The sequence below is a fragment of the Dipodomys merriami genome, unplaced genomic scaffold (assembly GCF_024711535.1).
Source record: "Dipodomys merriami isolate MVZ:Mamm:240054 unplaced genomic scaffold, mDipMer1.0.p SCAF_90, whole genome shotgun sequence".
In the NCBI taxonomy this organism is placed as follows: Eukaryota; Metazoa; Chordata; class Mammalia; order Rodentia; family Heteromyidae; genus Dipodomys; species Dipodomys merriami.
Window position 1 is genome coordinate 2,842,068 of NW_027206513.1, and position 25,291 is coordinate 2,867,358.

The 25,291-nt window shown below is 43.7% G+C and overlaps 1 protein-coding gene across 1 annotated transcript in view; it reads right to left on the bottom strand.

The window, feature by feature from the left end:
* Positions 1-24,018, bottom strand: part of LOC138821201 (uncharacterized) — a 33,945-nt gene extending 9,927 nt beyond the window's left edge. Inside the window, exons 1-5 of the mRNA XM_070013294.1 lie at positions 23,813-24,018; positions 12,545-12,725; positions 7,516-10,785; positions 5,521-5,646; positions 624-796 (exon numbers count right to left, since the gene is read on the bottom strand). Coding sequence (XP_069869395.1) covers positions 624-796; positions 5,521-5,646; positions 7,516-10,785; positions 12,545-12,725; positions 23,813-24,018 — 3,956 coding nt within the window. The remainder of the gene's footprint in view (positions 1-623; positions 797-5,520; positions 5,647-7,515; positions 10,786-12,544; positions 12,726-23,812) is intronic.
* Positions 24,019-25,291: the final 1,273 nt, after the last annotated feature.

Consider the following 25,291-nt stretch of genomic DNA (forward strand, 5'->3'; position numbering starts at 1 on the left):
GAGTAAGTGCCTGATGTTCTGAAGAAAGGCAGGACCAGTAGAAACTCTTGGAGTACTAAAAAAATTATGTTGGTGACTCATGTCTATAATGTTTGCTATTCAGAAGGGTGAGATCTGAGGATCACAGTTCTAAGCCAGCCTGGGCAGTAAAGTCCATGAGACTCTTTTTTTATTTTTTTTGGTTGGTCGTGGGGCTTGAACTCTGTGCTTGGGCGCTGTCTCTGAGCTCTTCAGCTCAAGGCGAGTGCTCTACTACTTGAGCCACAGCACCATTTCCGGTTTTCTGGTGGTTTATTGGAGATAAGAGACTCACGGACTTTCCTGCCTGGCTGGCTTTGAACCATGATCCTCAGATCTCGCCCTCCTGATTAGCTAGGATTACAGGCGTTAGCCACCAGTACCCGGCTCCATGAGACTCATCTCCAATTAACCACCAGTAAAACAGACGTGGTGCTGTGGCTCAAACTGGTAGAGCTCAAGCCTTGAGTCAAAGGGCTTAGTGAAAGTGCCCAGGCCCTGAATTCAAGCCCCATGGCTGACAAAAAAAAATTACAAGAAATATATAAAATGAAACTCCCCTCCTTCTTCCCACAGAATCTCAAGATGGCAGAGCTGTTTCCTACCTGGAGATGATGCGGAGCTGGTTGCTCATTGTTTGGATCTGTTCCACCATACACAAAAGCTCCTGGGAACATCTTTGATCTATGCAGTTCTTAGCAATGATGCAGATAAGTCTGCTGAAGTTGTACCCAGAAATTGCAATTTTCCTAGCAGAAGTAATAAGCTGGTCTTTGGTCTATATCAAAGAAACAAAAGCATTCATATAGGTAAAACAACTGTCTTTACAACTTGTCTCCAAGAAATTAGTGGTGAACGACAAAGTTTGTCCAAAACTATCCCCAGAACTCCTCCAAAGGCTTCTAGCTTCATTAGTAATAATCTAAGAGCAAAAGAGGTCAGGGCAACTGCCTGCCCATTCCCCATAAGAGCTGTGGGCTGCCCTGGCTCAGAGTTAGCTTTTACTAGTTGCAGAAAGGATTGAAGGCGGCTGAGAAGGGCTAGGGTGGAGAACATCCAGGTTGAAAATGGTTTGCTGGAGCAAAGGTGAAAAAGTCCACAAGTCACATGTAGAGCTTCCTTGCAGTTAACTAGTAATTAATTGTCTTGGGTTCTAATCCCCCTGTTAGCCAATTGAAATTTGACCTTTCTGGGCCTTGCTTGCTTTTAGTCAAGGGGATTTAGACTACATCAACAGTTTTCATTTCTTTTTTTTAATTTTTAATGCAATAGGACCCCTATTCAAATAAAAATCTGGAACGTAATGGTAACAGTTGAGACCACTCACACAAATGATGGGTGTTTTCACTGAGACACGGCCCAAACCAACCCTCTCCTACACCTCTGGAGCATGAGCTCCACGGGCCACAGAGAAGTTACAATGATCAGAAGAGGAAAACCTAGGAAATGTCACAAATGCTCCTATGGCATCACACTTTCCAGAGGCAGGCTGCATTTGTCCTCCCATAATTGAGCTCAGATGGAAAGGTTGATGATGTCCCACACAAAGAAAAGGAATAACTCACATAACAAAATATTCTGGGGAGAGCCAGGCAGATTCCCAACCAGGCCTGGAAGTGGCTTGAGAGAACATAGTGAGAAAGGAGACAGGCTGGTCTTTGATGGTGGTTAAGGGATTGGACAGGATGTGGATTTCCACATGTGGGCCAGTGGAAACAATCAGACTTCCCATTAGTGCCAGAAGACAGTCTGGGCTTTTTTAAATGTCTTGTCCAGGGCAGGAGAAGAACAAGAATGAGGGGCTTTAAAGCTGCCAGAAAGCATCAAAAATAGAATTGGAGATTTGTTGCAGTTTTTACCTGAATGCCACGAGGAATAGACACAAAGCTAATGGGAAGACTTAGTTTTGCTGTTTCTTGGCTCATTCTCCTCCATGTGTCATGCTGACCCAATTTCTCCAGGTGGGGAAAAAAATAATTCTAATACTTAGATCAGTTGAGGTAATTACAGTAAGAAGGGAAAGGAAGACAGGCATTTCAGTGCCCAAATCACAGCAGTTCCAAGCTTCTTGGTAGGCCGGTGCAATGGACATTTGGAAACAGGGAACGACATCTGGAAACACAAACTAGCCAGACCTGCATTAGGTTGTTTAATACTGTTTTGTTCCCTTTCGTTTAAAGACTGATGTGGCATCCCCATCCCAGATGCACTACTTCTTTCTGACCTCTGAGGAGACCATGGTCCTTAAACTCCAAAAATTTGTTTTATCCTATATCACCTCTAGTAGTGAGTCCTACAATGTAGATTTTGCTCCTCTGTGGATAAGGCTTGGGTCTGTGCAAGCTCTTTGCATCTGCTATCTTTCTTCACTGAATATTGATTGCCTGATTTCATAATCATTGGTGTCTTCTTTTTTGTTTGCTTATTCTGTGTGTATGGGGGGGGGGGGGGAATGATGGTAGGGCTTTTGTTTTGTTTTTGTCCCAGACCAGGACTCAAACTCAATATATCTGATACTTGTTTTCACTCGTTGGCTGATGTTCTATTGGTGAACCATGCCTCTAACCCCAGATGGTGGCTTTTTTTGAGAGAGTATTCACTATGTAGCCCAGGCTGACCTCAAACTCCATCCTTTGAATGCTAGATCTAAAATATACCAGACCATAATAAATTATACAGGTCTCTAGGCGTTTACACAAAGTGAGACCAAAGGAAGATACTCTTATGAGAGAACATAAACACACAATGCCTATGTATATCTGAGTATGCAAAATAATCTTTATAAAAATGAACTCCAGGAAATGAAAACAAGACTCTTCTTTTCTTTGTACTGTTTTTTGTTCTTTCTTTTTTGTTCTGTATGTTCGTTTATATGTCTTTGGGAGTATAAGGTGAGGCACAGAAATGGAGGGACACAGGATGAACAAATGCAGCAGTGATACTCACTAGACACTATGTTGAAAATGAACTATACAACTAGTGGGCGGGATGGGAGGGAAAAACTGGGAGAGAGTGAGCGAAGGAATGACATTGTCTAAGAAGAAATGTACTGTACCTGACTTATGTAACTGTAACCCATTTGTACATCACCTTTATAATAATAATTTTTAAGTGTAGTCTTGTGCTAACCTCTGTCTAGAAAGGAGTTGAGTAACACTTTTCTGATTCTCCAACCTTTCTCCACTCTTCCCATCACCCCCTTGCTTTCTCCAACTCTACCCTAGCCTCAGAGCTGGGGGGTTACTGGCTTGGCTGCTTATCAGTTCATATCATGGTCTGCCTGTTCTGCTTCAGGAAATCTTGTCTACTATAAGTCTGTGGCAAGTTAGTCCACTAGCCAGCCATTTTTAACAGTTTCACTTGGAGGGTTGGGTGAGGGGGTAGGGGGAGAATGGGATGGGAAGGGGAAACAAAGGAGGAGGCTACAATGCTTGATAAGAAATGTACTCATTATCTTGCCCATGTAATTGTAACCCCTCTGTACAGTATTTTCACAATAAAAAAAAGAGTACCAGGTATTGTGATTACTAAATCGATTGGTATTTAAATCTGAATTTAAAGCATACCTCTAATCCTAGTACTCAGGAGTCTGAAGTAGAAGAATTATAAGTCCAGCCTACTATATAGTGAGTTGGAAGCCAATTTGGGCTACATAATGAGATGTTGTCTCAAAAGAAACAACAAAAAAAAAAAATTCAAGAGCTGAACACCAGTGGCTCATGCCTGTAATCTGAGATATACAGGAAACTGAGATCTGGAGGATCTCAGTTCAAAGCCAGCCCAAGAAGAAAAGAATCTTGGAGACGCCAATTAACCAGAAAACTGTCAGGGTGGAGGTGTGGCCTTGAGCAAGAAATTTGAGAGAGCGTGTAAGCCCCTGAATTCAAACTTTGTCTTACATAGGAAAAAAAAAAAAATCAGAGCTTAGGCATCAGTGGCTCATGCTTGTAATTTAGCTACTCAGGAGGCTGAGATCTTAGGATCTCAGTTGGAAGCCAGTTCAAGCAGGGAAAGTTCATAAGACTCTTACCTCCTATTAAACACACACACACACACACACACACACACACACACACACACACACACACACACACACATATAAGATTTTGGATAAAATTCTGCATAGTTCCTTCTTGCCAGGTAATAATTTCACTCCTCCTTACTAGGTAGTAATTTCACTACTAAAATGGTCTTTGGTTTTCTTTTGGTTTCTTTGTCACCTCCCTTCACTTGTATATTTCTCCCGGGAACTCAGTGAAATGAAGGGTTTGAGTATTTTGGGGTCCTTAGTCACATACCAATTGACAGCATCCAAGTCCTATTTGTTATAGGATGTTTGGAGAGAAAAAGAGTCAGCAAAGAGGAGATAACCACTGCCACCTCTGCTCTAATGAACTTGGGGTCACCAACCCAGTGTAAAGCTGATCAGCTGTGATGGACAGGGGCTGGGAAAGGAGAAAGGACAATGAAAGGTCTTAGTGTGGTCAGACCTCAGGTTTGACTTTCTTCCCTCTTCTTTCTCCTCTTTCTTTTCCTTCCTTCCTTCTTTTCCTTCTTTCTTTATTTTTGGAAACACTGAGTTTGAAATCAGGGCCTTGTGCTTGCTAGGCAGGTTCTTTATTATTTGAACTATGCTTCTAGTCCTTTTTTTTTTTTTTTGTCAGTTGTGGGGCCTGAAGTCTGGGCCTGGGTGCTGTCCCTCAGCTAGCCCTCTACCACTTGAGCCACAGCACCACTTCAGATTTTTTCTGCTTACGTGGTGCTGAGGAATCGAACCCAGGGCCTCATGCATGCAAGGCAAGCACTCTACCACTGAGCCACTTTCCCAGCCCTCATTTTTACTTTCATTATTTTATGAAATAGGTTCTCTTAATCTGGGCTGACTTGGACTTCAGTCTTCTTTATTTATACTTCCCTGTGTAGTTGCTATGACAAACATGCATCATCATGGTGGTTGAAATGGAGTTTAGTGAAAAAATATTTTGTCAAGCTGACCTTGAACTGTGAACCTACTGACCTCAGCCTCCTGAGTAGCTAGGACTACAGGCATGAACCACTGTGCCTGTCTATTTGGGAGGAATTTTTTAATACTTTTTTATTGTAAAAATGCTGTACAGAGGGGTTACAGTCACATGAGCAAGGTAATGAGTACATTTCCTATCAATCCCTCCTTTGGGAGGGATTTTTAAAGATATAAATAATTCCCTTTGGTTCATTCTTCTGAGATATAAATGAGTCTTAATTTCACCAAGTTGAAAGCTCTGGTGGGAATTATTTCTCATGGTAGAATAAGACAAAACCTTAGTAAGCAAGGGGGACTTTGTAACATACCTGGATAGAGAACAAAAAGTACACATAGAGGTGCTTGGTCCTGAAAAACCCCTGTGACCTCCTGGGAGCTACGTAGGGCTGTCCTCACTTTTGAAAGACAGAGGTGGAAAGTACCATTTTCAGCTGGAAAGCCCAGTCCTCCCATCACCATGCCCAACAAAGCCCAAGTACCAGGATTTGCCCTCTTTTCTTCAAACTCTTTGCCATCAGGAGCACCTCGTTGGCCATCTCTTGAGTAAGCTGAGTAATTTTGTTCTCACTGTCGGTGCTGCCATCCTCCTGGAGAGGCTGGTCCATCTCAGCACGGAGTCTGTCTGGACAGCCAGGGGAGGGCCAAGTGTTGTCATTCTGTTGCCATAAGAGGAAAATAGGTTAAAAAAAAAATAATGAAACTCCTGATGCCCAGGCCTTTAAACTACCATGGGGAGGTTAACTTCTATCTTATCTTTAAAAGAAAAACAAAAGGTCAAGATGTTGGTGGCTTATACCAGTAAGCCTAGCTACTCAGGAGGCTGAGATCTTAGGATCACAGTTCAATGGCAGCCTGGGCAGGAAAGTATATGAGACTTTTATCTCCAATTTCTTACTAAGAAGCTGAAAAAGCTGGTAGTAGAGCTGTGGCTCAAGTGAGGGAAAAAATAAAGCTCAGGACAGTGTCCCGGCCCTAAGTTCAAGCCTCAGGAGCAGTACACGTGCATGTACGTGCACACATACATACATACACACACACACACAAACACACGTGAGCACACATGCAAAAAAAAAAAGATGAGCATTGGAGGGTCCCTGATTCCTCTGCATCACCACAGCTCTTGACAATTTTAGAAGAGATATGATGAGTCCCTATTAATCTCTGCTCCATTCATCCAGAATTTTCAAAAGCAGAAACCTAGTACACTCAGATCTCAATAAAGTTAAAATACTATAGGTATCAACATGAGATAGAGTCTGTGATCTCATGAAGAAATTCAAAGGAGTAACCTCTGAAATATTTTAACTGGAGAACCCAAATAGTTTCATATCAACTGCTCTATACAAAAGGACTTCACAATTTTGCTGTGGATAATTATGGCTTTGCCTCCTGGAAAATGACTTGATTGTTTTATTCAGGAAAACAGCAGCCTCTCACATCCACAAGTGGGCTAGGTACTCATGATCTAGACCATGACATTTGTCTATTGGACCTTCATTAGTACCACATCCTCTAAGCCTCTTCCAGACCCCAGACCCCAGACAAGTTGTTCCAATCTAGAAGTCAATCCAATAAAGAAGTTTTAATAACATTTTCAATAATCTCTTTGCCTCACCTCACCAAATGAGGCCCCTCTTCTAATCTTGGGCCAGTTTTGTGTTGGGAGAAGGCCTATAGAATAATTTGGCAGGTTCTGCAGCCAAGTAAAAGGTTATGAAGGGGAGAAATCAGGTTGTACGTCAATGCTGAGCTGAACAAATGTGCTTGGGAACTTCTTGAAGCCTGTAAACCTATACTAGTATAATTAGTCTCACTGGCTTTGATCATGGACAATACATACAAATTAATTAAATGCTTGGGATCCACAATGCATAAGTGTCCTATCTTGCCTTGGAAGGAAACAAGTGTGTGTCTGTATTTGTGTGTCTATGTGTGTTTCTATGGGCAGGGTGTGGGGGGGGCGGTCAGGGAGTGAGGATAACTACCAATCCCATAATCTTGCCAATAAATCCTTTTTTTTTTCTATTAGTGATTCCATCTGGATTCTTGACACTTGCCAATGAAAGAACCTTGACTGCAACAGGGAGGTAAATCTGCAGAGGTCAAAGTGGCAGGAAGTAGCCTGTGCCACAGGACAAGGACTGTCAGTTATATCAAGTGAGTCACTTCCGGTTGGGCTGATCAGGAAGATCTTCATGGACAACAATGGCAAGTGTAGGCACTGTTGGCCCTGTGTCTAGGACATTTACTGGTGCCAAACAACTATAAATATTTTGCGTGAATGCTTTTGTTAACTACCAGGCTAGAATACGTAAGTCAAAAAAATGGCCACAAGGCTTCTCAGTGGTCTCAGCTAGGAAATAGCAGAGGCAGCTGCGAGCCCAGGCAATCTGGGCGGACCCCAAGCTTCAGCTTTCTGAGGCTACACCTGTCCAGTGTGTTATACACAAAATCCTGGGAGAGCCTTTGGCTACTTGAAAAGGGTAGAGGTGGGAGTAGAGGAAATATGCTGAGTACCCTACCATGCCCATGTCTCCTGTGGTAGTCCTAGTGATGCCTGGCTCAGCAGTGCAGGTCCCTGTTGAGCTCCCTGGAGTCCCTCTGGGGACACAACCTGGAGAACCCACAATGCACCCTGCAGTAGCTCCTGCTGAACTCTCCTTATGGTGGGGCTGGGCCTGGACAAGGTCCTGTTCTGAGGCCCTGGCTGGCTCCTTCCTGGGTTTCAAGCACTGGACCAGGAGTCTCCAGGCTTGGGTGTGACCGCCCTGCCAGGCCTGCAGCTGAGACACTGCATGGTGGGCTTTGGCTGCCCATTCCAACCGAAGCCAGTCCAGCACGTGCAGTCCCCATTCTTCTGGGTGTCCTTGGAGCCCGGGGAGCTTGAGGGCTACCTCATTGGTGGTGATGAAAAGGTTTTCCAAAGCCATAGTCAGATCTTCCTGGCAGTACCCTGGCTCTTGGCCTTTGGCTATGATCTCCTGTACATCCTGGATACCAGATACCATGCTCTCCAGGAAGCTGTTTGTCCTGGACGGGGCGTTCTTATAGATAGGCAGCATTGGACAGACAGCATCTTGGAAGGCACACTCATAGTCGGCATTAATGCTGCTGAGGTGGCTGGTCAGGACCATGGCTTGAAGGGTGAGCTCCAAGCAGAGAAGTTCAAAACGCGTGGACAGGCTTGGAGACGGTTTAGGGGAGGAGATCAGGATGTGTGCTACATCTGCCAGAGCATCTGTGAGTACATGCACTTCCCTGCTCAGAAGGCAGACCTCACCCTTTACATGTTCATCCCCACATAGAAGACTAGACAGCCTGGCAGCCCCTTGTAGCCTTTGAATCACATCCACTGCCTGGTCCAACCCTTCCTGCAACCCTTGCTGTTCCTTCACTGCCTGTCGCAGGGGCAGTAGGAAGAGGCCTCGTCTTCTACTGAGCCTCTTCATGTACTGGATCAAGTCTTGGACAGCCACTGACCACAGAAGACACCCATTCTCAATGCTCTCTTCCCACAATTTGGGGGCATGGAGACCATCAGAGACCAGAATTTTGTCCAACAGTTGTTTAGCATGAATCTCTGCCTCTTCCAATCTGCCTTGCATTCGGGCAAGTGTTTCTGGATGTCCCATTGAGTCAAGGTCCTTTTTGTCGAAATTCGTGGGCCCACTCTTAGCTGTTAGCTGGACCACTGAGGCTAACTTCTGCTGGAGCTCTATGAACACTGCCATGTTCTCTGATAAGTCAGCTGTTGGGTTAGAACAAAAGAGTTGTTGGCACAGAGTGTACCAGTCACCAGCCATAGTGACCAAACCCTGTTTGCTTTCCCTGGTCCTCTCAGACAGCTGGAAAGCCACTTCTAAGAGACGATTATTTCCAGAAGTTCTACTATGGGCTTTCTCCACTGCTGGGTCAGTAATGGAAGGTGTCTGTGAGGGGATTTCTTGGGGTCCTATCATACTCATTGTTGTGGGTGGTCCTTCCCCAGCTGCATCCTTCCCTGGCAAACTGTTGCATGCTGAGGCCACCACCTGGTGGTCCTGGCTGTCTACAGCAAGAGAGAGTTTGCTGGTGACAGGGAGAGAAGAACTCATCTTCTGTGGACTGTCAGGAACTGAGCAGCAGGAAGATGGTTCCTTTGGTAGGAAAGAGGCACACAGATCTGTTTCCTCTGAGCCAGGCAACCTCTGGTATTTCCTTTCAGTAGCTGTGGAGACCTGGAGTCTAGGGAAAATAAAATAACACTGTTTCTTAGCAACAGTAGACCTTTGAACTTGACTTCGAAGGGGACTGAGGATATCTGGGTGGTTAGTCCCATCCAGCCCTTCTAGAATTTGCTGAGCTGAATAAATAAGATGTTTGGCCATGGTTAAAAATGTGAGTTGATACTGAGGGCTGTAGCCTGATTTGTGTCCAGACACTGAACCCAGGATCAGCGAAGATTGCTCCAACTGCTGGATCAAGACTCGAAGACCATTGCGGAAAATGGGGTCGCGATCTTGGTCCACATATCTATTCATTACCTGCACTATGTGTGCGGCTCGACTTTGTAAATATGCCACAAATCCGGAGAACTCTCTGGAATGTTCACCCTTAGGAGCCCACATAAATAGATTCAAGTGCCTGATCATTTCCTGAATAGACACGTTCAGGAATTCGGGAATATTCAGAACATCATCAAAACATGCCAGCAGTCGTTCGGATGCCCAGGCCCAGGCCTGAAGCAGATCTTGCAGAATGGCAGGGCTGCAGTCGAGTCTGGACCCTTGGGGACTTTGTGAGAAAAGCTGCTGCACTCTGCCCACGAGCCCCCAAATCCCGGCTACGGCCACCTCCAGGTCTCTGCCAGTCTGTGGTCTGTGGCAGCAAGCCAAGACCAAGCGAGCTACTTGGAGCATCTGGTTGGCCTGGTCCTGGAAAGCATCGAGGAAAACCTGGAGGCTCTGTGACCAGGCCTCGCCATCCCCAGGGGAACTGGGTGTGGAAGTGGCCAAGGCTGCCTGCAGCAGCCTTTCGAGAGGACTGTGGGTGTCTGTGAACGTGTCCAGGATCTGGCGCAGGAGCCCGGCGCGGACTCCGCGGGACAGGGCCTCCGTGGCAGCCTGCAGCGCCGCGCGCTCCTCCCCCGGCTCCAGTATCCCCAGGATTGTTCCCTGTGCCCGGTCAATAGCAGCCAGGCGCCGGTCGCTGGCGCTCCCCAGCTCCAGCGGCTGGCTGCAGCGGGCCACCAGGCTCAGCCTCTCCGGCGGCGCGGAGCAGGCAGCCGGCAGCGCGTCCAGGAGGCCCCCGCGCAGGCGCTCCAGCGCGGGCAACGCCAGCAGCTCCCGCAGCTGCCCCAGGCGCCGGCTGAACGCCCGGTCCTGAGTGCGGAACTCTCGGGTCTCCGTGCCGGGCTCCAGTCCCTCCAGGAGGTCGGCGAGGATTTTCCTGGCCTGAGCGAAGACGTGGAGCCGGGACTCCGCCAGCTGCGGGTCGCGCGGGTGCCGCACGTGGCCCCGGGCGGCCGCGAGCAGGGCTGGGACGCAGCCCCGGAGCCGGCACCCGGCGCGGCCCAGCAGCTCCTCCCGCCCGCGCCCGCGCGCACTCAGGCGGCCCAGGCGCTGCAGGGCCTCGGCCAGGTCGGCGAGGGAGCTGCGCAGAGAGCTGGCGTCCTCAGCCGCCTCCAGCGCGTCCAGGCAGGCCAGGCACCAACCCGCCGCTCGCACAGTTTTCCTGGCCATCGCCGCGTTTTCCAGGAGCAGGATCTGTTCGGGCAGTAACAAGGGAGAGAGGCTTGATGGTGACTGCACGTTTTTGGAGCGATCAAACAATCAATCACGACTCTAACTCCTAGTTTTTCAAATAAATGTCTCCCACACTTCCCCAAACTGAAAAATATAGAATCCCGGGGTGGGATGGGGGTGAAGTCCCACAGGAGTGGTGGTGTTTATCTTTGGCTAGACTGGGTGTAACTGAGAATGGAAAGCGTCTTAAATTTGAGCCATAAATAATGTGGAGTCTAACCTACAGAAGGGTGTGTGTGTGTGTGTGTGTGTGTGTGTGTGTGTGTGTGTGTGTGTGTGTGTGTGTGTGTGTATGTGTGTGTGTGTGTGTGTGTGTGTGTGTGTGTCCTGGGGCTTGAACTGAGTGTGTGTGTGTGTGTGTGTGTGTGTGTGTCCTGGGGCTTGAACTGAGTGTGTGTGTGTGTGTGTGTGTGTCCTGGGGCTTGAACTGAGTGTGTGTGTGTGTGTGTGTGTGTGTCCTGGGGCTTGAACTGAGGGCCTGGGTGCTGTTCCTGAGCTTTTGTGCTCAACGCTAGTGTTCTACTACTTGGGCCACATCTCTACTTTTGTCTGGCTTTTGGGTGGTTAATTGGAGATGAGTATCATGGACTTTCCTGCCTGGGCTGGCTTTGAACTGTGATCCTCAGATCTCAGCCTCCAGAGTAATACTACATCTCAGGATTACAGGCAAGAGCCACTAGTGACCAGCATAAGGTAGGATACATACTATTTGGATAATGATGGAGATGGATTGCCTCTCCACAAAGCACCCCTAAGATATCTTCTTTAGCATGACCCCACCACTCCCAGACTGCCCTATCCATCCCTTTGCACTGAGCCAGTATCAGTACTAAGAGCCTGCCCTTCCACACCCTTCCTCGGGGCATCAGCAGGTGCCCAAGGCCCTCTGGTTCTGTCCCTCCTTTAAAATGGCACGTTGAAGTACATCTTCCTCCCCAATAACCTAGATCACTAAAATTCAAATGAATAATGTGTGATCATATTTAAGCATATTTTAACAATGATCAATGTTCCAATTAAAAGTTAGGCCTGCTAGGAAGCCAGTAGCTTACACCTGTAATCATAGTTACTTAGGAGATTGAGATCTGAGGATCCAGATTAGAAGCTACTCCAGCAGACAAACCTGAGACTTTATCTCTAATTAATTAACAAAAAGCTGGAAGTAGAGGTATGGCTCAAGTGGTAGAGTGCTCGCCTTGAGCACAAGGCCTTGATTCAAATTCCAGTACACACACACACACACACACACACACACACACACACACACACACACACACACACACGTGTTTTATAAGGGTGGACTGTTAGGATGGGCACAGAGTGTTTGCACGCTGAGGAATTTCTCCATACTCCTCAAGACCCCCAAAGCAAAGTTTACATTCAGGATTCTCCTTTGCCAAACAGGCTGACCTGCAGACTTCAGTAGGCTCTTTCCATGATTCTTGGTTACAGACAGGGTGGAAAGTGACCCATTTGGCAACATTTTTATGAGAAGTTGGTGGCTAAGTGTGGGAGATGAGGAGGCCCAGCGTGAGTTTAAGATCATAAATCCCAAGTCAGTATGTCTATCCAGCTCCCTCTGGCAGCTTCCATCTTTATAGCTGATAAAATTGGTAATAAACTCTATGCCTGGAAATTTGGCAGGTTTTGTTTTCTGGGGCAAATATATGCCCAACCATTCCCCAGCAATGACCAGCCTGCAGCTCTGACAAAGCCTCACCTTGGTAGTGCCCACCAGAATTTGCTGGGCTGTGGTCACTAGCTCTTCCCTATGGCACTGACTTTCTGGTTGCAGATGGAGCCTCTGAGCCACCAGTGTGATGTTCCTCCCAGACAGGATCAGAGATTCAGCCACTGGCTTCATTTCCTCTCTGAGCCACTGGTCAGAGTCTCCTGCCAGCCTGGAGAGACACATTACATTAATAATATTCAATACTGTCAAAAGCATATTTATAAGGAAATCATGACACAAAGGAGTAAAAGAGCTAAGCAGTCATTAAAATAGAGATATAGAGCAAGGCATGGTGGCACATACTTGTTATAATTACAGCACTTGAAGGCTGAAGTGGGAGGGCAATGAGCTTGAGGCAAGCCTGGGCTACATAAACAAGATATTGACTCAAAACAAAACTAGGGCTGGGAAGGTGGCTCAGTGGTAGAGTGCTTGCCTTCAATGCATGAGGCCTTGGGTTTGATTCCTCAGCACCACATAAGCAGAAAAAGCTGGAAGTGGCGCTGTGGCTCAAGTGGTAGAGCGCTAGTTTTGAGCTGAAGAGCTCAGGGATAGCACCCAGGGCCCAGAGTTCAGGCCCCACAACCAGAAAAAAAAAAAACAAAACAACTAAATAATATAAGATTGTGCTTTTGGTCATAAATGTCTCTACCAGGCACATAGTATTGAAAAAAAGTCCTCTCTTCTTCATCTGCTTTTATGTTCAGGTGTCTTATGTCTGTGATTTGTTAGCATTTCCCCAATATTTTAATTTTTAAATTATTTATTCTTATTGTTATTTTTATCTGTCGGGCTTGAACTCAGGACCTGGGTACCATCCCTGAACTTTTTCCCTCAAGGCTAGCACTCTATCACTTTGAACCACAACACCTCTTCCAATTTTCTGGTGGTTAACTGGAAATAAGAGTCTCACAAGACTGGGAATGTGGCTTAGTGGTAGAGAGCTTACCTAGCATGCATGGAGCCCTGGATTTGATTCCTCAGTACCACATAAACAGAAAAAGCCAGAAGTCGTGCTGTGGCTCAAGTGGTAGAGTGCTAGCCTTGAGCAAAAAGGGACAGTGCCCAGGCCCTGAGTTCAAGCCCCAGCACTGGCAATAAATAAATAAATTGTCTCATGGAATTTTCTACCCTGGCTGACTTTGAATCATGATCCTCAGATCTCGACCTCCTGAGTGTATGGTAAATTAAAGTAGGTAGCTGATAAATGAGAACACCATGAGGTATTTAAGCAGGAGAGAGAAATTTTATTATTACCAAACTGCTGCCCCTGCCAAAAATAAATAAATAAGTGCATAGTTGTCCCCATGGACGAAATGGGTGGGCTAACATCCTGCCTGGGTTTAAGTAGGGAGAAGGTGCAGCCAGGTGTGGCATGGTGGGACAAAGGTGTGCCCACACTGGATGCAGATGTGACCTCAGAGCCTGGGACCCTCCCATGGCTGATGGGAAGTGTGACCAGAGGCAGCCCAAGATGTTACCTTGTAGGAGGGGGAGGTGACTGCTTCCGGTGTGCCAGCTATCTAGGTGTCGCAGGTATTGGGCAGAGACTTAGCCAAAAGGAGGGAGGGGTCTGTCCTGTCTTTCCAGGGCAGACCTTACACTGAGTAGCTAGGATTACAGGCTTGAGCCACCAGTGTTTGGTTACATGTCAGAGACATGTCAGAGAGGTCAGAAGAGAGAGAATGCTGCAGATGTGAGCATATTGCACCTCTTCAGAGATACACTGTATTCAGGTAGAGGGGCCACCCAGGCAAGAGCATTTAAGGCTGGGAAGCTGCAGGTCTAATTCCTTACCTAGGGTGGGAAAGGTCTTCACATGTCAGGGAACTGACAACAGACCAGGGAGTAGGAGAAGACGTGAGACACTGTTTTAGAAATAACCAGAGCAAAAAGGGCCTGATGGATTGGCTCAAGTGGTAGGGTGCCTGCCTACCAAGTGTCAGGTTCTGAGTGTTTGGGAGAGGCTGAAGTTAGAAGTGAAGGGGAAAGCTACATGAAATCCCAGCTTCTTAGTTTTCTCATGCTGGCTGGACTTAGCCCCAGGCCCTGTTCACATTGACCCTAGGGCCCTTCTGGGGCATATATGTACATAAAGCACATCTACACATGCGTGTGTGCACACACCTGGTGATGGACACACCTTGCCAGGACCAGGGCTTGAACTCAGAAGCCTTGCACTTGCTCACTGCTACCTCCAGCCCATCTTTTTGCTGGTTAATTGGAGGTGGAGTCTCATAGACCTTTCTATCCAAGTTGGTTTTGAACCTCAATCCTCCAGATATCATTCACTTGAGTAGCTAGGCTTGCAAGTATGAATCCAACCCCTACAAATGTTTGGCATATGCTTTTGAGAAAGGAGAAATACACGAGGAAGGAAAAATGGGGAAAGGAAGTAAAAAGGAAAATGAGACTAGAGAAATGTCTGAATAAATATAAAGCAAAATGCTCAGGATAGTTAGCACTTGTTTGTAAGGTTATCATTTTTCTTCCTTTAGCTCATTCATATTTTCATCAGATTGTATGTTTTTTCACATTTTTACTAGCATCAATTAGTTGTATAAGGGGAATTTATCTGGACATATCTAGGAACATCTATATACAAACAATGTACCTTGATTAAACTCACCATTCCATCACTCTCCCTCATCCTCCTGCCCTTCCCAAACCATATGCTTCACAGTTCCGTTTTCACAAACGTACATAAAGAATTTCAGCCGTATTCATCCTCCTTCACACTTCTGCTCACCCATCTCCCACTAGTTCCCACACCTCACAGGAAGTTGGACATTTCTATCATGGTTTTAGTATATGTTCATCGTTCAAAGGGATTTTGTGATAGCATCTCACACATGCATATACAATATTTTAATCATATTGACTTTCCCCAACCCCCTTCCATTCTTCAACAGCTTTCAGCGAGTTTCATTCTGCTATCTTTATTCACAGGTGTAATACAGTTTGGAATTGTTTATCCTCTCAGTTTTCCCATCCCTTCTAACAACCAACAGTCCCATAACTTATATACATATATATGTATCTCTATATATGTATATATGTGTGTGATGCATGTATATAAATGTGTATTTTATAGTATATATTTATGTATCTATTATATATCATATATGCATTATACATTATATGTGATATATACTTACATATATCATATGATATAAATATATATTTATATATAATATATATGATCCTGCATGTGGTTACATATGCTTGTATTTCAGGTCCAGTATCCACACATAGTTTTTTTGTTTTTTTGTTTTTTGGGTCCGGTCGTGGGGCCTGATCTCTGGGCCTGGGCGCTGTCCCTCAGCTCTTCAGCTCAAGGCTAGCACTCTACCACTTGAGCCACAGCACCACTTCCGGCTTTTTTTCTTATGTGGTGCTGAGGAATCGAACCCAGGGCCTCTGGCATGCAAGGCAAGTTCTCTACCACTGAGCCACCTTCCCAGCCCCCTCCACACATAGTTTTAAGCAAAGAAAGACACATGCCTTTTTGTCATCCAGTCCTGCCTAAGCCTCACCCTCTGGAAAGTTCCAAGATAGCTGATGTGGCAGGTTCTGTGACCTGTAGAGAGCTTACTCACAGACAAGGCCAGAACCTTCAAGCTTGCCCCCACCAGGCTAGCACTGATGGCTTCCTTTAGTCCCTCCTGAGAACAGCTCATGGAGCTGCTCCAAAAGTCAGTGATGCCAAACAAACCTAAGCACCAACATGAATTATTTGCAGTGTTGCTGTGATGGGGGCTCGCCCATTTCCCATGGCCTACGCTCAGCTAATGTCTATATAAATAATTTATCTTGCCAGGAAGAGACAATGCAGCCTGGGAAGTTATTGAAATAGGCAAAAGTGATGGTCAACCTCTCTCAAATTTTAATGTGCCAGGTTTTGTACTCACAAAAACACTGTGAAGCCAGGCTCCTGCCTGTAATTCTAGCTACTCAGGAGGCTCAGATCTAAGGATCACAGTTCAAAGCCAGCACGGGCAGGAAAGTTCATGAGACTCTTACCTCCAATTAACCACAGAAAAAGCCAGAAGTGGTGCTGCAGTTAAAGTAGTACAGTGTTATCCTTGAGCAAAAGGAGCTTAAGGACACCCACCCAGGCCCAGAGTTCAAGCCCCAGGAGCAAGGCACCAATATCTCATGCTTGTAATTCTAGCTACTCAGGAGGCTGAGATCTGAGGACTGAAGTTCAAAGCCAGCTTGGGCAGGAAAGTCTGTGAAACTCTTACCTCTAACTAAACACACACGCACACACACACACACAACCACTGTATCGGGAAACTTAAAACATAGGAAAAAAGTATTAAATGAGTACCAACACTTCTACATAAGTCATAATAAATAGTTTGGAATTTTCCTTTCCATACTTTTTCTTTTTATTTAATTGAGGTCAAACCACATACAGTCCTTACCTTGGTTCCATAGCTTTACTTTATTGTGGTAAAACATACATAACCTAAAAATGGCTGATACAAGAGTTTGAACTCAGGGCCTCTCATTCTCATTCAGCTTTCTTGCTCATGGCTACTGCTCTATCACTTGATCCATGCCTCTAATCCAGCATTTTTCTGGTTAATTGGAGATGGAGTCTCTCGGTCTGCTTAGTCTGGCTTTAAGCCACGATCTTCCAGAATCCTCCTTAGTAGCTAAGATTGTAGATGCGATCTCCTGGCACATGGCTTGCTTGCTATTATTTTTGAGATAGAGTCTTAAGTTTATGTCCAGCTAGTCTGGATCACAATCCAATTTGCACTTCCCATATAGCTGGGGTGATAGGGAGGTGCCACAGTGTCTAATTTTTTGTTTTTGTTTTTTATTGGTGGAGATGGAGGGGGGATCTCGAGGTTTTATTTAAACTGGCATTGAACCTTGATATCTCAATCTCTGCCTTCTAAGTAGCTAGGGTTACAGAAATGAGGCAACTCATGCACAGCTTATCATTTGCTTAAGTTTTAAGCATGAGTATTTTTTCAGCAATATTTTTGTAATTTTTAAGTGCTTATATGATTTCAAACTTATGAAAGTTGCAAAAATAGTACAGTATACCCAGACACATTCTTTAATCATATTCACCAGTTGTCATTGCTTTGTCGTATTTGCTTTATTATTTCCCTCCTCCTCTCTGTGCAGATAGTTCAATAAAGATGCCTCTTTATCTCAAAATGATTCATTTGCATACCCACCGAGTCATCCTCAAAATCAGGAAATTAAACAATTATGTAATACTGTTATCCAAAAATCAATATTCAAGTTTTTCTAATTGCCCCCAGTCTGCAAGTATTACACTCAACAGTCAAATGTTACGCTAGGCAGAATTCTAAAAACAACCCTCTGCTTTATCACTAAGATTCTCGTATCCTAGTTAGGCAAACAAAATTAATCTAGGAACTACTGTGCAGAGACTTGGCAGGTGTGATTAAAGTTACTGAACAGCTGACAGGGAAAATAGCCTCAACTATTCAGAGAGGTCCAGTATAATAGCATGATCCCTTCAGAGTAGCAGAGGAGGGAGGAAGGAAGAGTGAGAGAGATTTGGAAGATGGCAAAGGAACTTGACCTCTCATTTTGGGTTGGGGATGTCATAGGGATTGAAGTCAGCCTTGAAGAGGAAAGACCAGGTTCAGATGACATCTAGCATGACATCAGGGGTCTCGGTCCTATGATCACAAAGAATTGGATTCATCCAACCATCTTTATGACTCCTTGGCAGAGCCTCTAGATCAAAGCCCAGCAGGGTGACATTTCCACTTTAGCCTGAGATCTGCAGCTGAGGAACTGGCCAAACCAACCAACTTCTACCCTCTGAAACTTCAAGTAGGAAGTTTGTGTGGTTTAGGTCACTAAACATGTGATGATGATGTGTTCCAGCGGCGATAGGAAATAAATGCAAATGATTTTATCCCCCAAACTGGAGCAGTTCCAGAGACTCTGTGTCTTTCTTGACCTTGAGTATTTGATGATGGCATACAAGCCAGTCATTTGTAGGACGTCTTTAGATGTGAATTTTTGTGATGTGTTTTTAATAGTCTCAGGCTTCACACTTTAGGAAGTGATTCTCTACAAATGACATTGTGTCCTTCCTAGTGCAGTATGTCTGCAGATGCCTAATAATAACAATGCTAACTTCGATCTCTTGGGGAAGGCAATATGTGTCAGTTCTCTGCTCTGTAAAAGCACTATTTATAGATATACTACTATTAAAAGATATATTATTTAAAGATGTACTATTCTTCATTATGTGGAGGGAGTTGTTTTTGTTGTTTGGGATTTGTTTATTTTTTTACTTTTGTTTTTTGTTTTTTGCTGCACTAGTTTTTTTTTGGGGGGGGAGGGTGGGGGTCCGGTCGTGGGGCCTGAACTCTGGGCCTGGGCGCTGTCCCTCAGCTCTTCAGCTCAAGGCTAGTGCTCTACCACTTGAGCCACAGCGCCACTTCTGGCTTTTTTCTTTTTTGCTTATGTGGTGCTGAGGAATTGAACCCAGGGCCTCATGCATGCCAGGCAAGTGCTCTACCACTGAGCCACCTTCCCAGCCCCATACTGCACCAGTTTTTGAACTCAGGGCCTTGTGCTTTCTAGGCAGGCATTCTACCACTTGAACCATGTGCCCAACCCTTTTTATGCTGGTCCTCGGGCTTGAACTCAGGGCCTGGGCGCTGTCCTTGTGCTTTTGTACTCAAGGCTAGAGTTCTACTACTTGAGCTCCACAGCTCTGTGTCTGGCTTTTTGGTGGTTAATTGAAGATAAGAGTCCCATGGACTTTCCTGCCCAAGCTGGCTTTGAACTTCAGTCCTCAGATCTCAGCCTCCTGAGTAGCTGGGATTACAAACATGAGACACTACAGGCACCTAGCCTCTTCAGCCCTTTTTGTTCTTTTACATTATTTATTTTTCAGGTAAAGTTGCATGGTTTTGCCTGGGGCCAATCTCCGACCATAATCTTCCTATCTATGGCTTCCTACATAGCTGTGATTACAGGTGTGAATCACCTCTCCCACCTTGTAGACTGAGATCAGCCCTGGCTGATTTGGATTGCAGCTCTCCCAACCTTTACCCCTTAAGTAGCTGAGACTACAGGTCCTCCCTAAACTTTTGCCCACTAATTTTAGGATCTATTGATGATTCTTATGTGGAATGGTTATTATTATGGTAGTTTCCAAATGGTAATCAACTCTATGATTCCTTCTCTACTTCTAGAGTTCATTCCTGTCTTGATTATTATCAGCATGGCCTCCGTGGTTCTTATTTTATTCAATGGTTTATGATCTGTTATCATAATCTTCATTTTAATGCTCAAATGATCCCACAGTGAGTCATATTTGTACCAATTTGCCCTACTCAAATTGGCTTCTTTGTTTCACTTGTACCACTGTTTTATCACCTACTTTTTTGTAAACAACATATTCTTGGTTCATGAGTTTTATATTTTTGTTTTTGTGTCAGTCCTGGGTCTGGAACTTGGCCTCGGCGCTGTCCCTAAGCTTTAATTCTCAAGGCTAGTACTCTGTCACTTGAGCCACAGCTCCACTTGTGGCTCAGTTGGAAATAAGAGTCTCATAGACTTTTCTGCCTGGGCTGGCTTTGAACTTTGATCCTCAGGTATCAGTCTCCCAAGTAGCTAAGATTACAGGTGTAAGCCACTAGCACCTGGCTTCTAGGTTCATCTATTATTTATCTAACCACATTCTATAATGAGCCATTTCTCCAAAGAGCCAAGACCCTTTTTAGTGTCAAATGGTACTTAAGAGACTAAGACCTGGGTGATAGGTCTGAGCATCTCTATTGAAAGATCATTGTTTTAGGGTCTTTCCATTAGACAGAGCAAGGGAGTATGTGTGCATACCTAAACAATGATATAGGCAAAAAGATATGTAAGCATGAATTTATCTGATAGTTCCTTTTTCTTTGAACTTAGGGCCTAGCACTTGCTAGTCAGGTGCTCTACCACTGGAGTCCCAGTCCCAGATATTTTTCCTTTCATTAGTTTTCAACTAGAGTCTCATTCTTTGCCTCTGATCTAGTTCATGATGTAACTATTTATGCTTCCTGTGTAGCATGGATGACAGGTGCATACTATACTATCCAGCTCTTTTATTGGTTGAAATGGGGTGTCTTAAATTTTTTTGGCCAAACTGGCCTCAAACTGAGATCCTCCTAATTTCCATCTCCTAAATAACTAGGATTACAGGGGTGAGCTATTGTGCCCAGCGACAGTTCTCTACAGCTATAGCAGACTACACAAGAGACTGACATCACAACAGGGCTGACAGAACTTCCTTTTGTTTCCAAATGAAATCCTGGTAGTCATCACAGCAGCTACCACAGAGCCTGTATAATCTGGATACACTTTGGTTTTTCAAATAACATTGTATTCAGATCAGTTATAAGGCTCTTCTTCATTCTCAATTCCTTTTAGTTAAGGGCATTAGGGTTTGAACTCAGAGCCAGATACTCTCAATCTTATTCACTTCTGTTATTATTTTTCATATATTTTCATGTTCTTTGCTTAGGAGTGACCTTAAACCACAAACCTCCTACCTACACACACACACACACACACACACACACACACACACACACACACACAATGCACTTGTAAGCTGGTTAACCATTTGACATTGTATGTATTACTCTAGGGTTTCTTACACTCTTATTCCACTGGAAGATTTTGTTAAGTTCACCCTGCCTGTTCTACTGGCCATTCTACCTCTACCTCTGTGTGTGTGTGTGTGTGTGTGTGTGTGTGTGTGTGTGTGTGTGTGTGTGTGTGTGTGTGTGTGTGTGTGTGTGTGTGTGTGTGTGTGTGTGTGTAATTTGGTGTTTGTTTTGTTTTGATTCAGATAGGCTCTAACATTGCCTGAGCTGAAGTTGCAATTCTGGTTTGACTCTTATTACTGTCTCTTCATGTGACACTAACTTCATTATGCAGGGTATACAGGGACTTTTCTATACTACATCTCCAGTCTTTGCAACATTAATTCTGTGTAGCTCAGATAGGCTCAGACTTTGTATGTAGTGTAGGATGGCCTCATACTTCCTCTGCTGGGATTGCAGGTATACCTTACCATGCTTGTCTGAATATTGAGTTTTGATATCTGAAAGCTAGTCCACCTATACATTTTTTAATCTCAAGGTTTTCCTAGTAATTCTTGAATGTTGGATTTTTTTATATGAACTTTAGTAGTATCAGTTTTGCAACCTACATTTTTAAAAAGTTCATGTCATACTTATAGTATTGCATTTAATTGATAGAATTTATATTTTTAAGATATTGAGGATTATATCTAAGAACATTTACTCTGGGTCTTTTATTTTACACTTATAAAAATCTTAGCAGTGTATTGATGAGTTCCTCAGACATATTTTGTAGTTCATTCAATTTATCCCTAAGATGTTCTTTTCTTTCTTGCAATTTAACTGTTTTTATACCAGTGAAGATGTTGATTTCTAAAGGTTTTTTTATATCCTGCTACATTGCTGATTCCTTATTATGAGTTAGTATCAACATTAATTCCCTAGAAGTCTAACTATGTTTTTTAATTCCTATTTTATTTACTTTTTTTCTGCCAGTACTGGAGCTTGAACTTGGAACCTTATATTCATGGCTAGAGCTCTACCACTTGAGCCATACCTGCAATCTGACTTTTTGTTGGTTAATTGTAAATGGAGTCATGCAGACCTTTCTTCTCAAGCTGGCTTCAAATGGTGATCCTCAACTCTTAGTCTCCTGAATAGCTAGGATTATTTATTTTAAAATTGCATGTTTTCTAATTGCATATTTAATGTGTAATGATAAACTTTGAAAAGACCTGAGGATAGGAATAGAAGGGAAGGAAAGAACCCGGTAACTACTGTTAAAATCTGTTGCATGTCTGTCAGCATAATTTCTAGCTCTATATAAGCATTGAAGTGTTGGCATTTCATTTGCCCATGTAACACAATACTGTAAACCTATTTCTTAATCAGCAGATGATCACCTATAACCTTTTAAGCATTCACATTCAGTTTTTCATTTCACCACAGGCTTGTGTTGTAGTTTACTAGGAAATTAAGTCATTTTCTACTTTTTTCAGAAGTTTAATGAGAGCCATAAAATAAAATGTTATCAATGTATAAAGATGACCCATGTCTGACAACACTTTTTGTTGGTGGTGGTGGTGGTCATGGGTCTTGAACTCTGGGCCTAGACATTGTCCTGAGCTCTTCAGCTCAAGGTGAATGCTCTACCACTTGACCCATAATGACACTTCCAGTTTTCTGGTGGTTAATTGGAAATAAGAGTCTCATGGACTTTCCTGCCTGGGCTGGCTTTGAACTGCAATCCTCAGATCTTAGCCACCTGAGTAGCTAAGATTACACTTTTTTTTAAGTTTTTTTTTTTTATTTTGCTTTGCCAGTCCTGGGGCTTGAACTCAGGGCCTGGGTACTGTCCCTGAGCTTCTTTACAAAGCTATCACCCTATCACTTGAGCCACAGTAACACTTCTGGCTTTTTCTGTTTATGTGGTACAGAGGAATCGAACCCAAGGCTTGATGCATGCTAGGCAAGCACTCTACCACTAAGCCACATCCCTAACCCAACAACACTTTATATTATCATTCTTCTTCATTTTTGCCAAGATGTTAAGTCAAATATGGTATCCTTTTTAATTTTCATTTCTTTGATAAAAGAATTGGCCAGGCAGCTCATACTTGTAATCCCAGCTACTCAGTAGGTTGAGATCTGAGAATTGTTCTTCAAAGCCATCTTAGGCAGCGAGACTCTTGTTTCTAATAATTATTGTGAGTTTCTTATCTCCAGTTAAGCACAAAAAAATCCAGAAATGGCTCAGATGATAGAGTACTAGCTTGAGCAAAAAAGCTCAGGAACAGTGCCCAGGCCCTGCATTCAAGCCCCAGAACCAGCATACACACACACACACACACACACACACACACACACACACACACACACACACACACACACACACACACACACACACACACACACAAAATTGAGTATTAAGAAGATTGAATACATTCTAATAATTTAAGTTTTGTTTCCAAGTAAATTTTTCCAGTAAGAACTATTTCTTAAATTGTACTTTAAGTCATTTAAATGATTTGTTTTATATTTTATCAATTTGGGTTTTCCCACGCGACTTCTTTCCAAAGGCATTTAAGACAACCATGAAACTTGAGTTACATGTTCCTTCTGTTGCCAATTTTTCAGAAAGTGGGCTTAGGCTCTTTGAAAGAATTACCTGTGGGCAACTTGCACAAACTCTTCACTAGCATTTGTCAGTTCGGCTGCCATCATCTCCAAAGAGGCAAATACATCACTGTTTATAACTTTCCTCTCCATTGAGATGAGCAGGTGGCAAAGTTGAGTGGTCATTGGTGAGATGATTCCCTCTATAGCCTTGTTTTCTATGGTGGAGCCAGTGTCATTGAGGCAGAAAAAATCCATTTCTTCTAGGCTGTGAATAGAAGTTATTACATGGTTGTAGCTCAGGCAGATTGAATATAAAAGTGCTCCTGATTTGATGCTTATTTACATTTATTTCTACACTGGGAAAAGAAATCTATACATTGTAAAGTAATAGATTATTTATTTTCTGGCTTAACAGTACATGATTGGTATGGGTTGCCAGAAACATAGCATAGAATAAAGACAAAGTGACAGGCACAGAGGAAGACAGACATATTCAGGAAATGGTTAATCTGTGAAGACACAGGCCTTCTATCGTTATAGCACCACAAAATTGTAGAGGAACAGATTTTGCTTTTACCTTATGGAGAGTCTTAGAATAAGGGAAACTATTACAACAGATAGTTTTCTAGATTGAATCCTAGAAAGTATGACAAACTTTACTTGATAGTATTCAAAGCTGAATGATGACTTGAGGATAGTCTATCAACATCTACTTTTTGTTGCTGTTGCTATTTTAAAGACAGGATCTCTTATATAGCCCTGGCTAGTTTCATAGTCAACATCCTCCTGCTTTAATCTCCCAAGTGCTGGGATAACAGATGTGTGCCGAGCCAGCTAGTCTATAGAAATTTTTTGTATCACATCAATGGATGAATAAAACTCCAATACTGAATTTCTGTGATTTGTTCAATATTCTTATTTCATTCAAAATCTGCCCCCTACCCTTAATAGAGATTAAAGGAAGAAGTTTTAGATTTGCTCTTCTGGTTAGTATAAAATAGATTATGGTAGGTTAAAGTCTCTAGTATAATACTGGGAGAGTCAAATAAATTATTAAAAATTACATTCTAGGGGCTGGAAGGTGGTTCAGTGGTAGAGTGCTTGCCTTGCATGCATGAGCCCTTAGGTTCAATTCCTCAGCACCACATAAGCAGAAAAAAATGGAGGTGGGTCTGTGGCTCAAGTGGTAGAGCACTAGCCTTGAGCTGAAAAGCTGAGGGACAGCACCCAGGCCCAGAGTTCAGGCCCCATGTCTGACAAAACAAAACAAAACAAAACAAAACAAAATTACATTCTACAAGATATCAGAAAACTGGAGAAAGAAGGTCTGTGAAAAAATTCCAGAAGGAAGCCTCTTTTGGAGATGAGAGAATATAAATGATTATATTTTTAGGGACATCTGCTGATCTTGGCACAGACTGAACAAAAAGGCCTAAACCAATCAGAAGTTCATGTTCTTGAGAAAGCAAACAAAAACACAATTTTATTATTTAAAAAATTCACATCTAGATACATTAGTCCAATTACT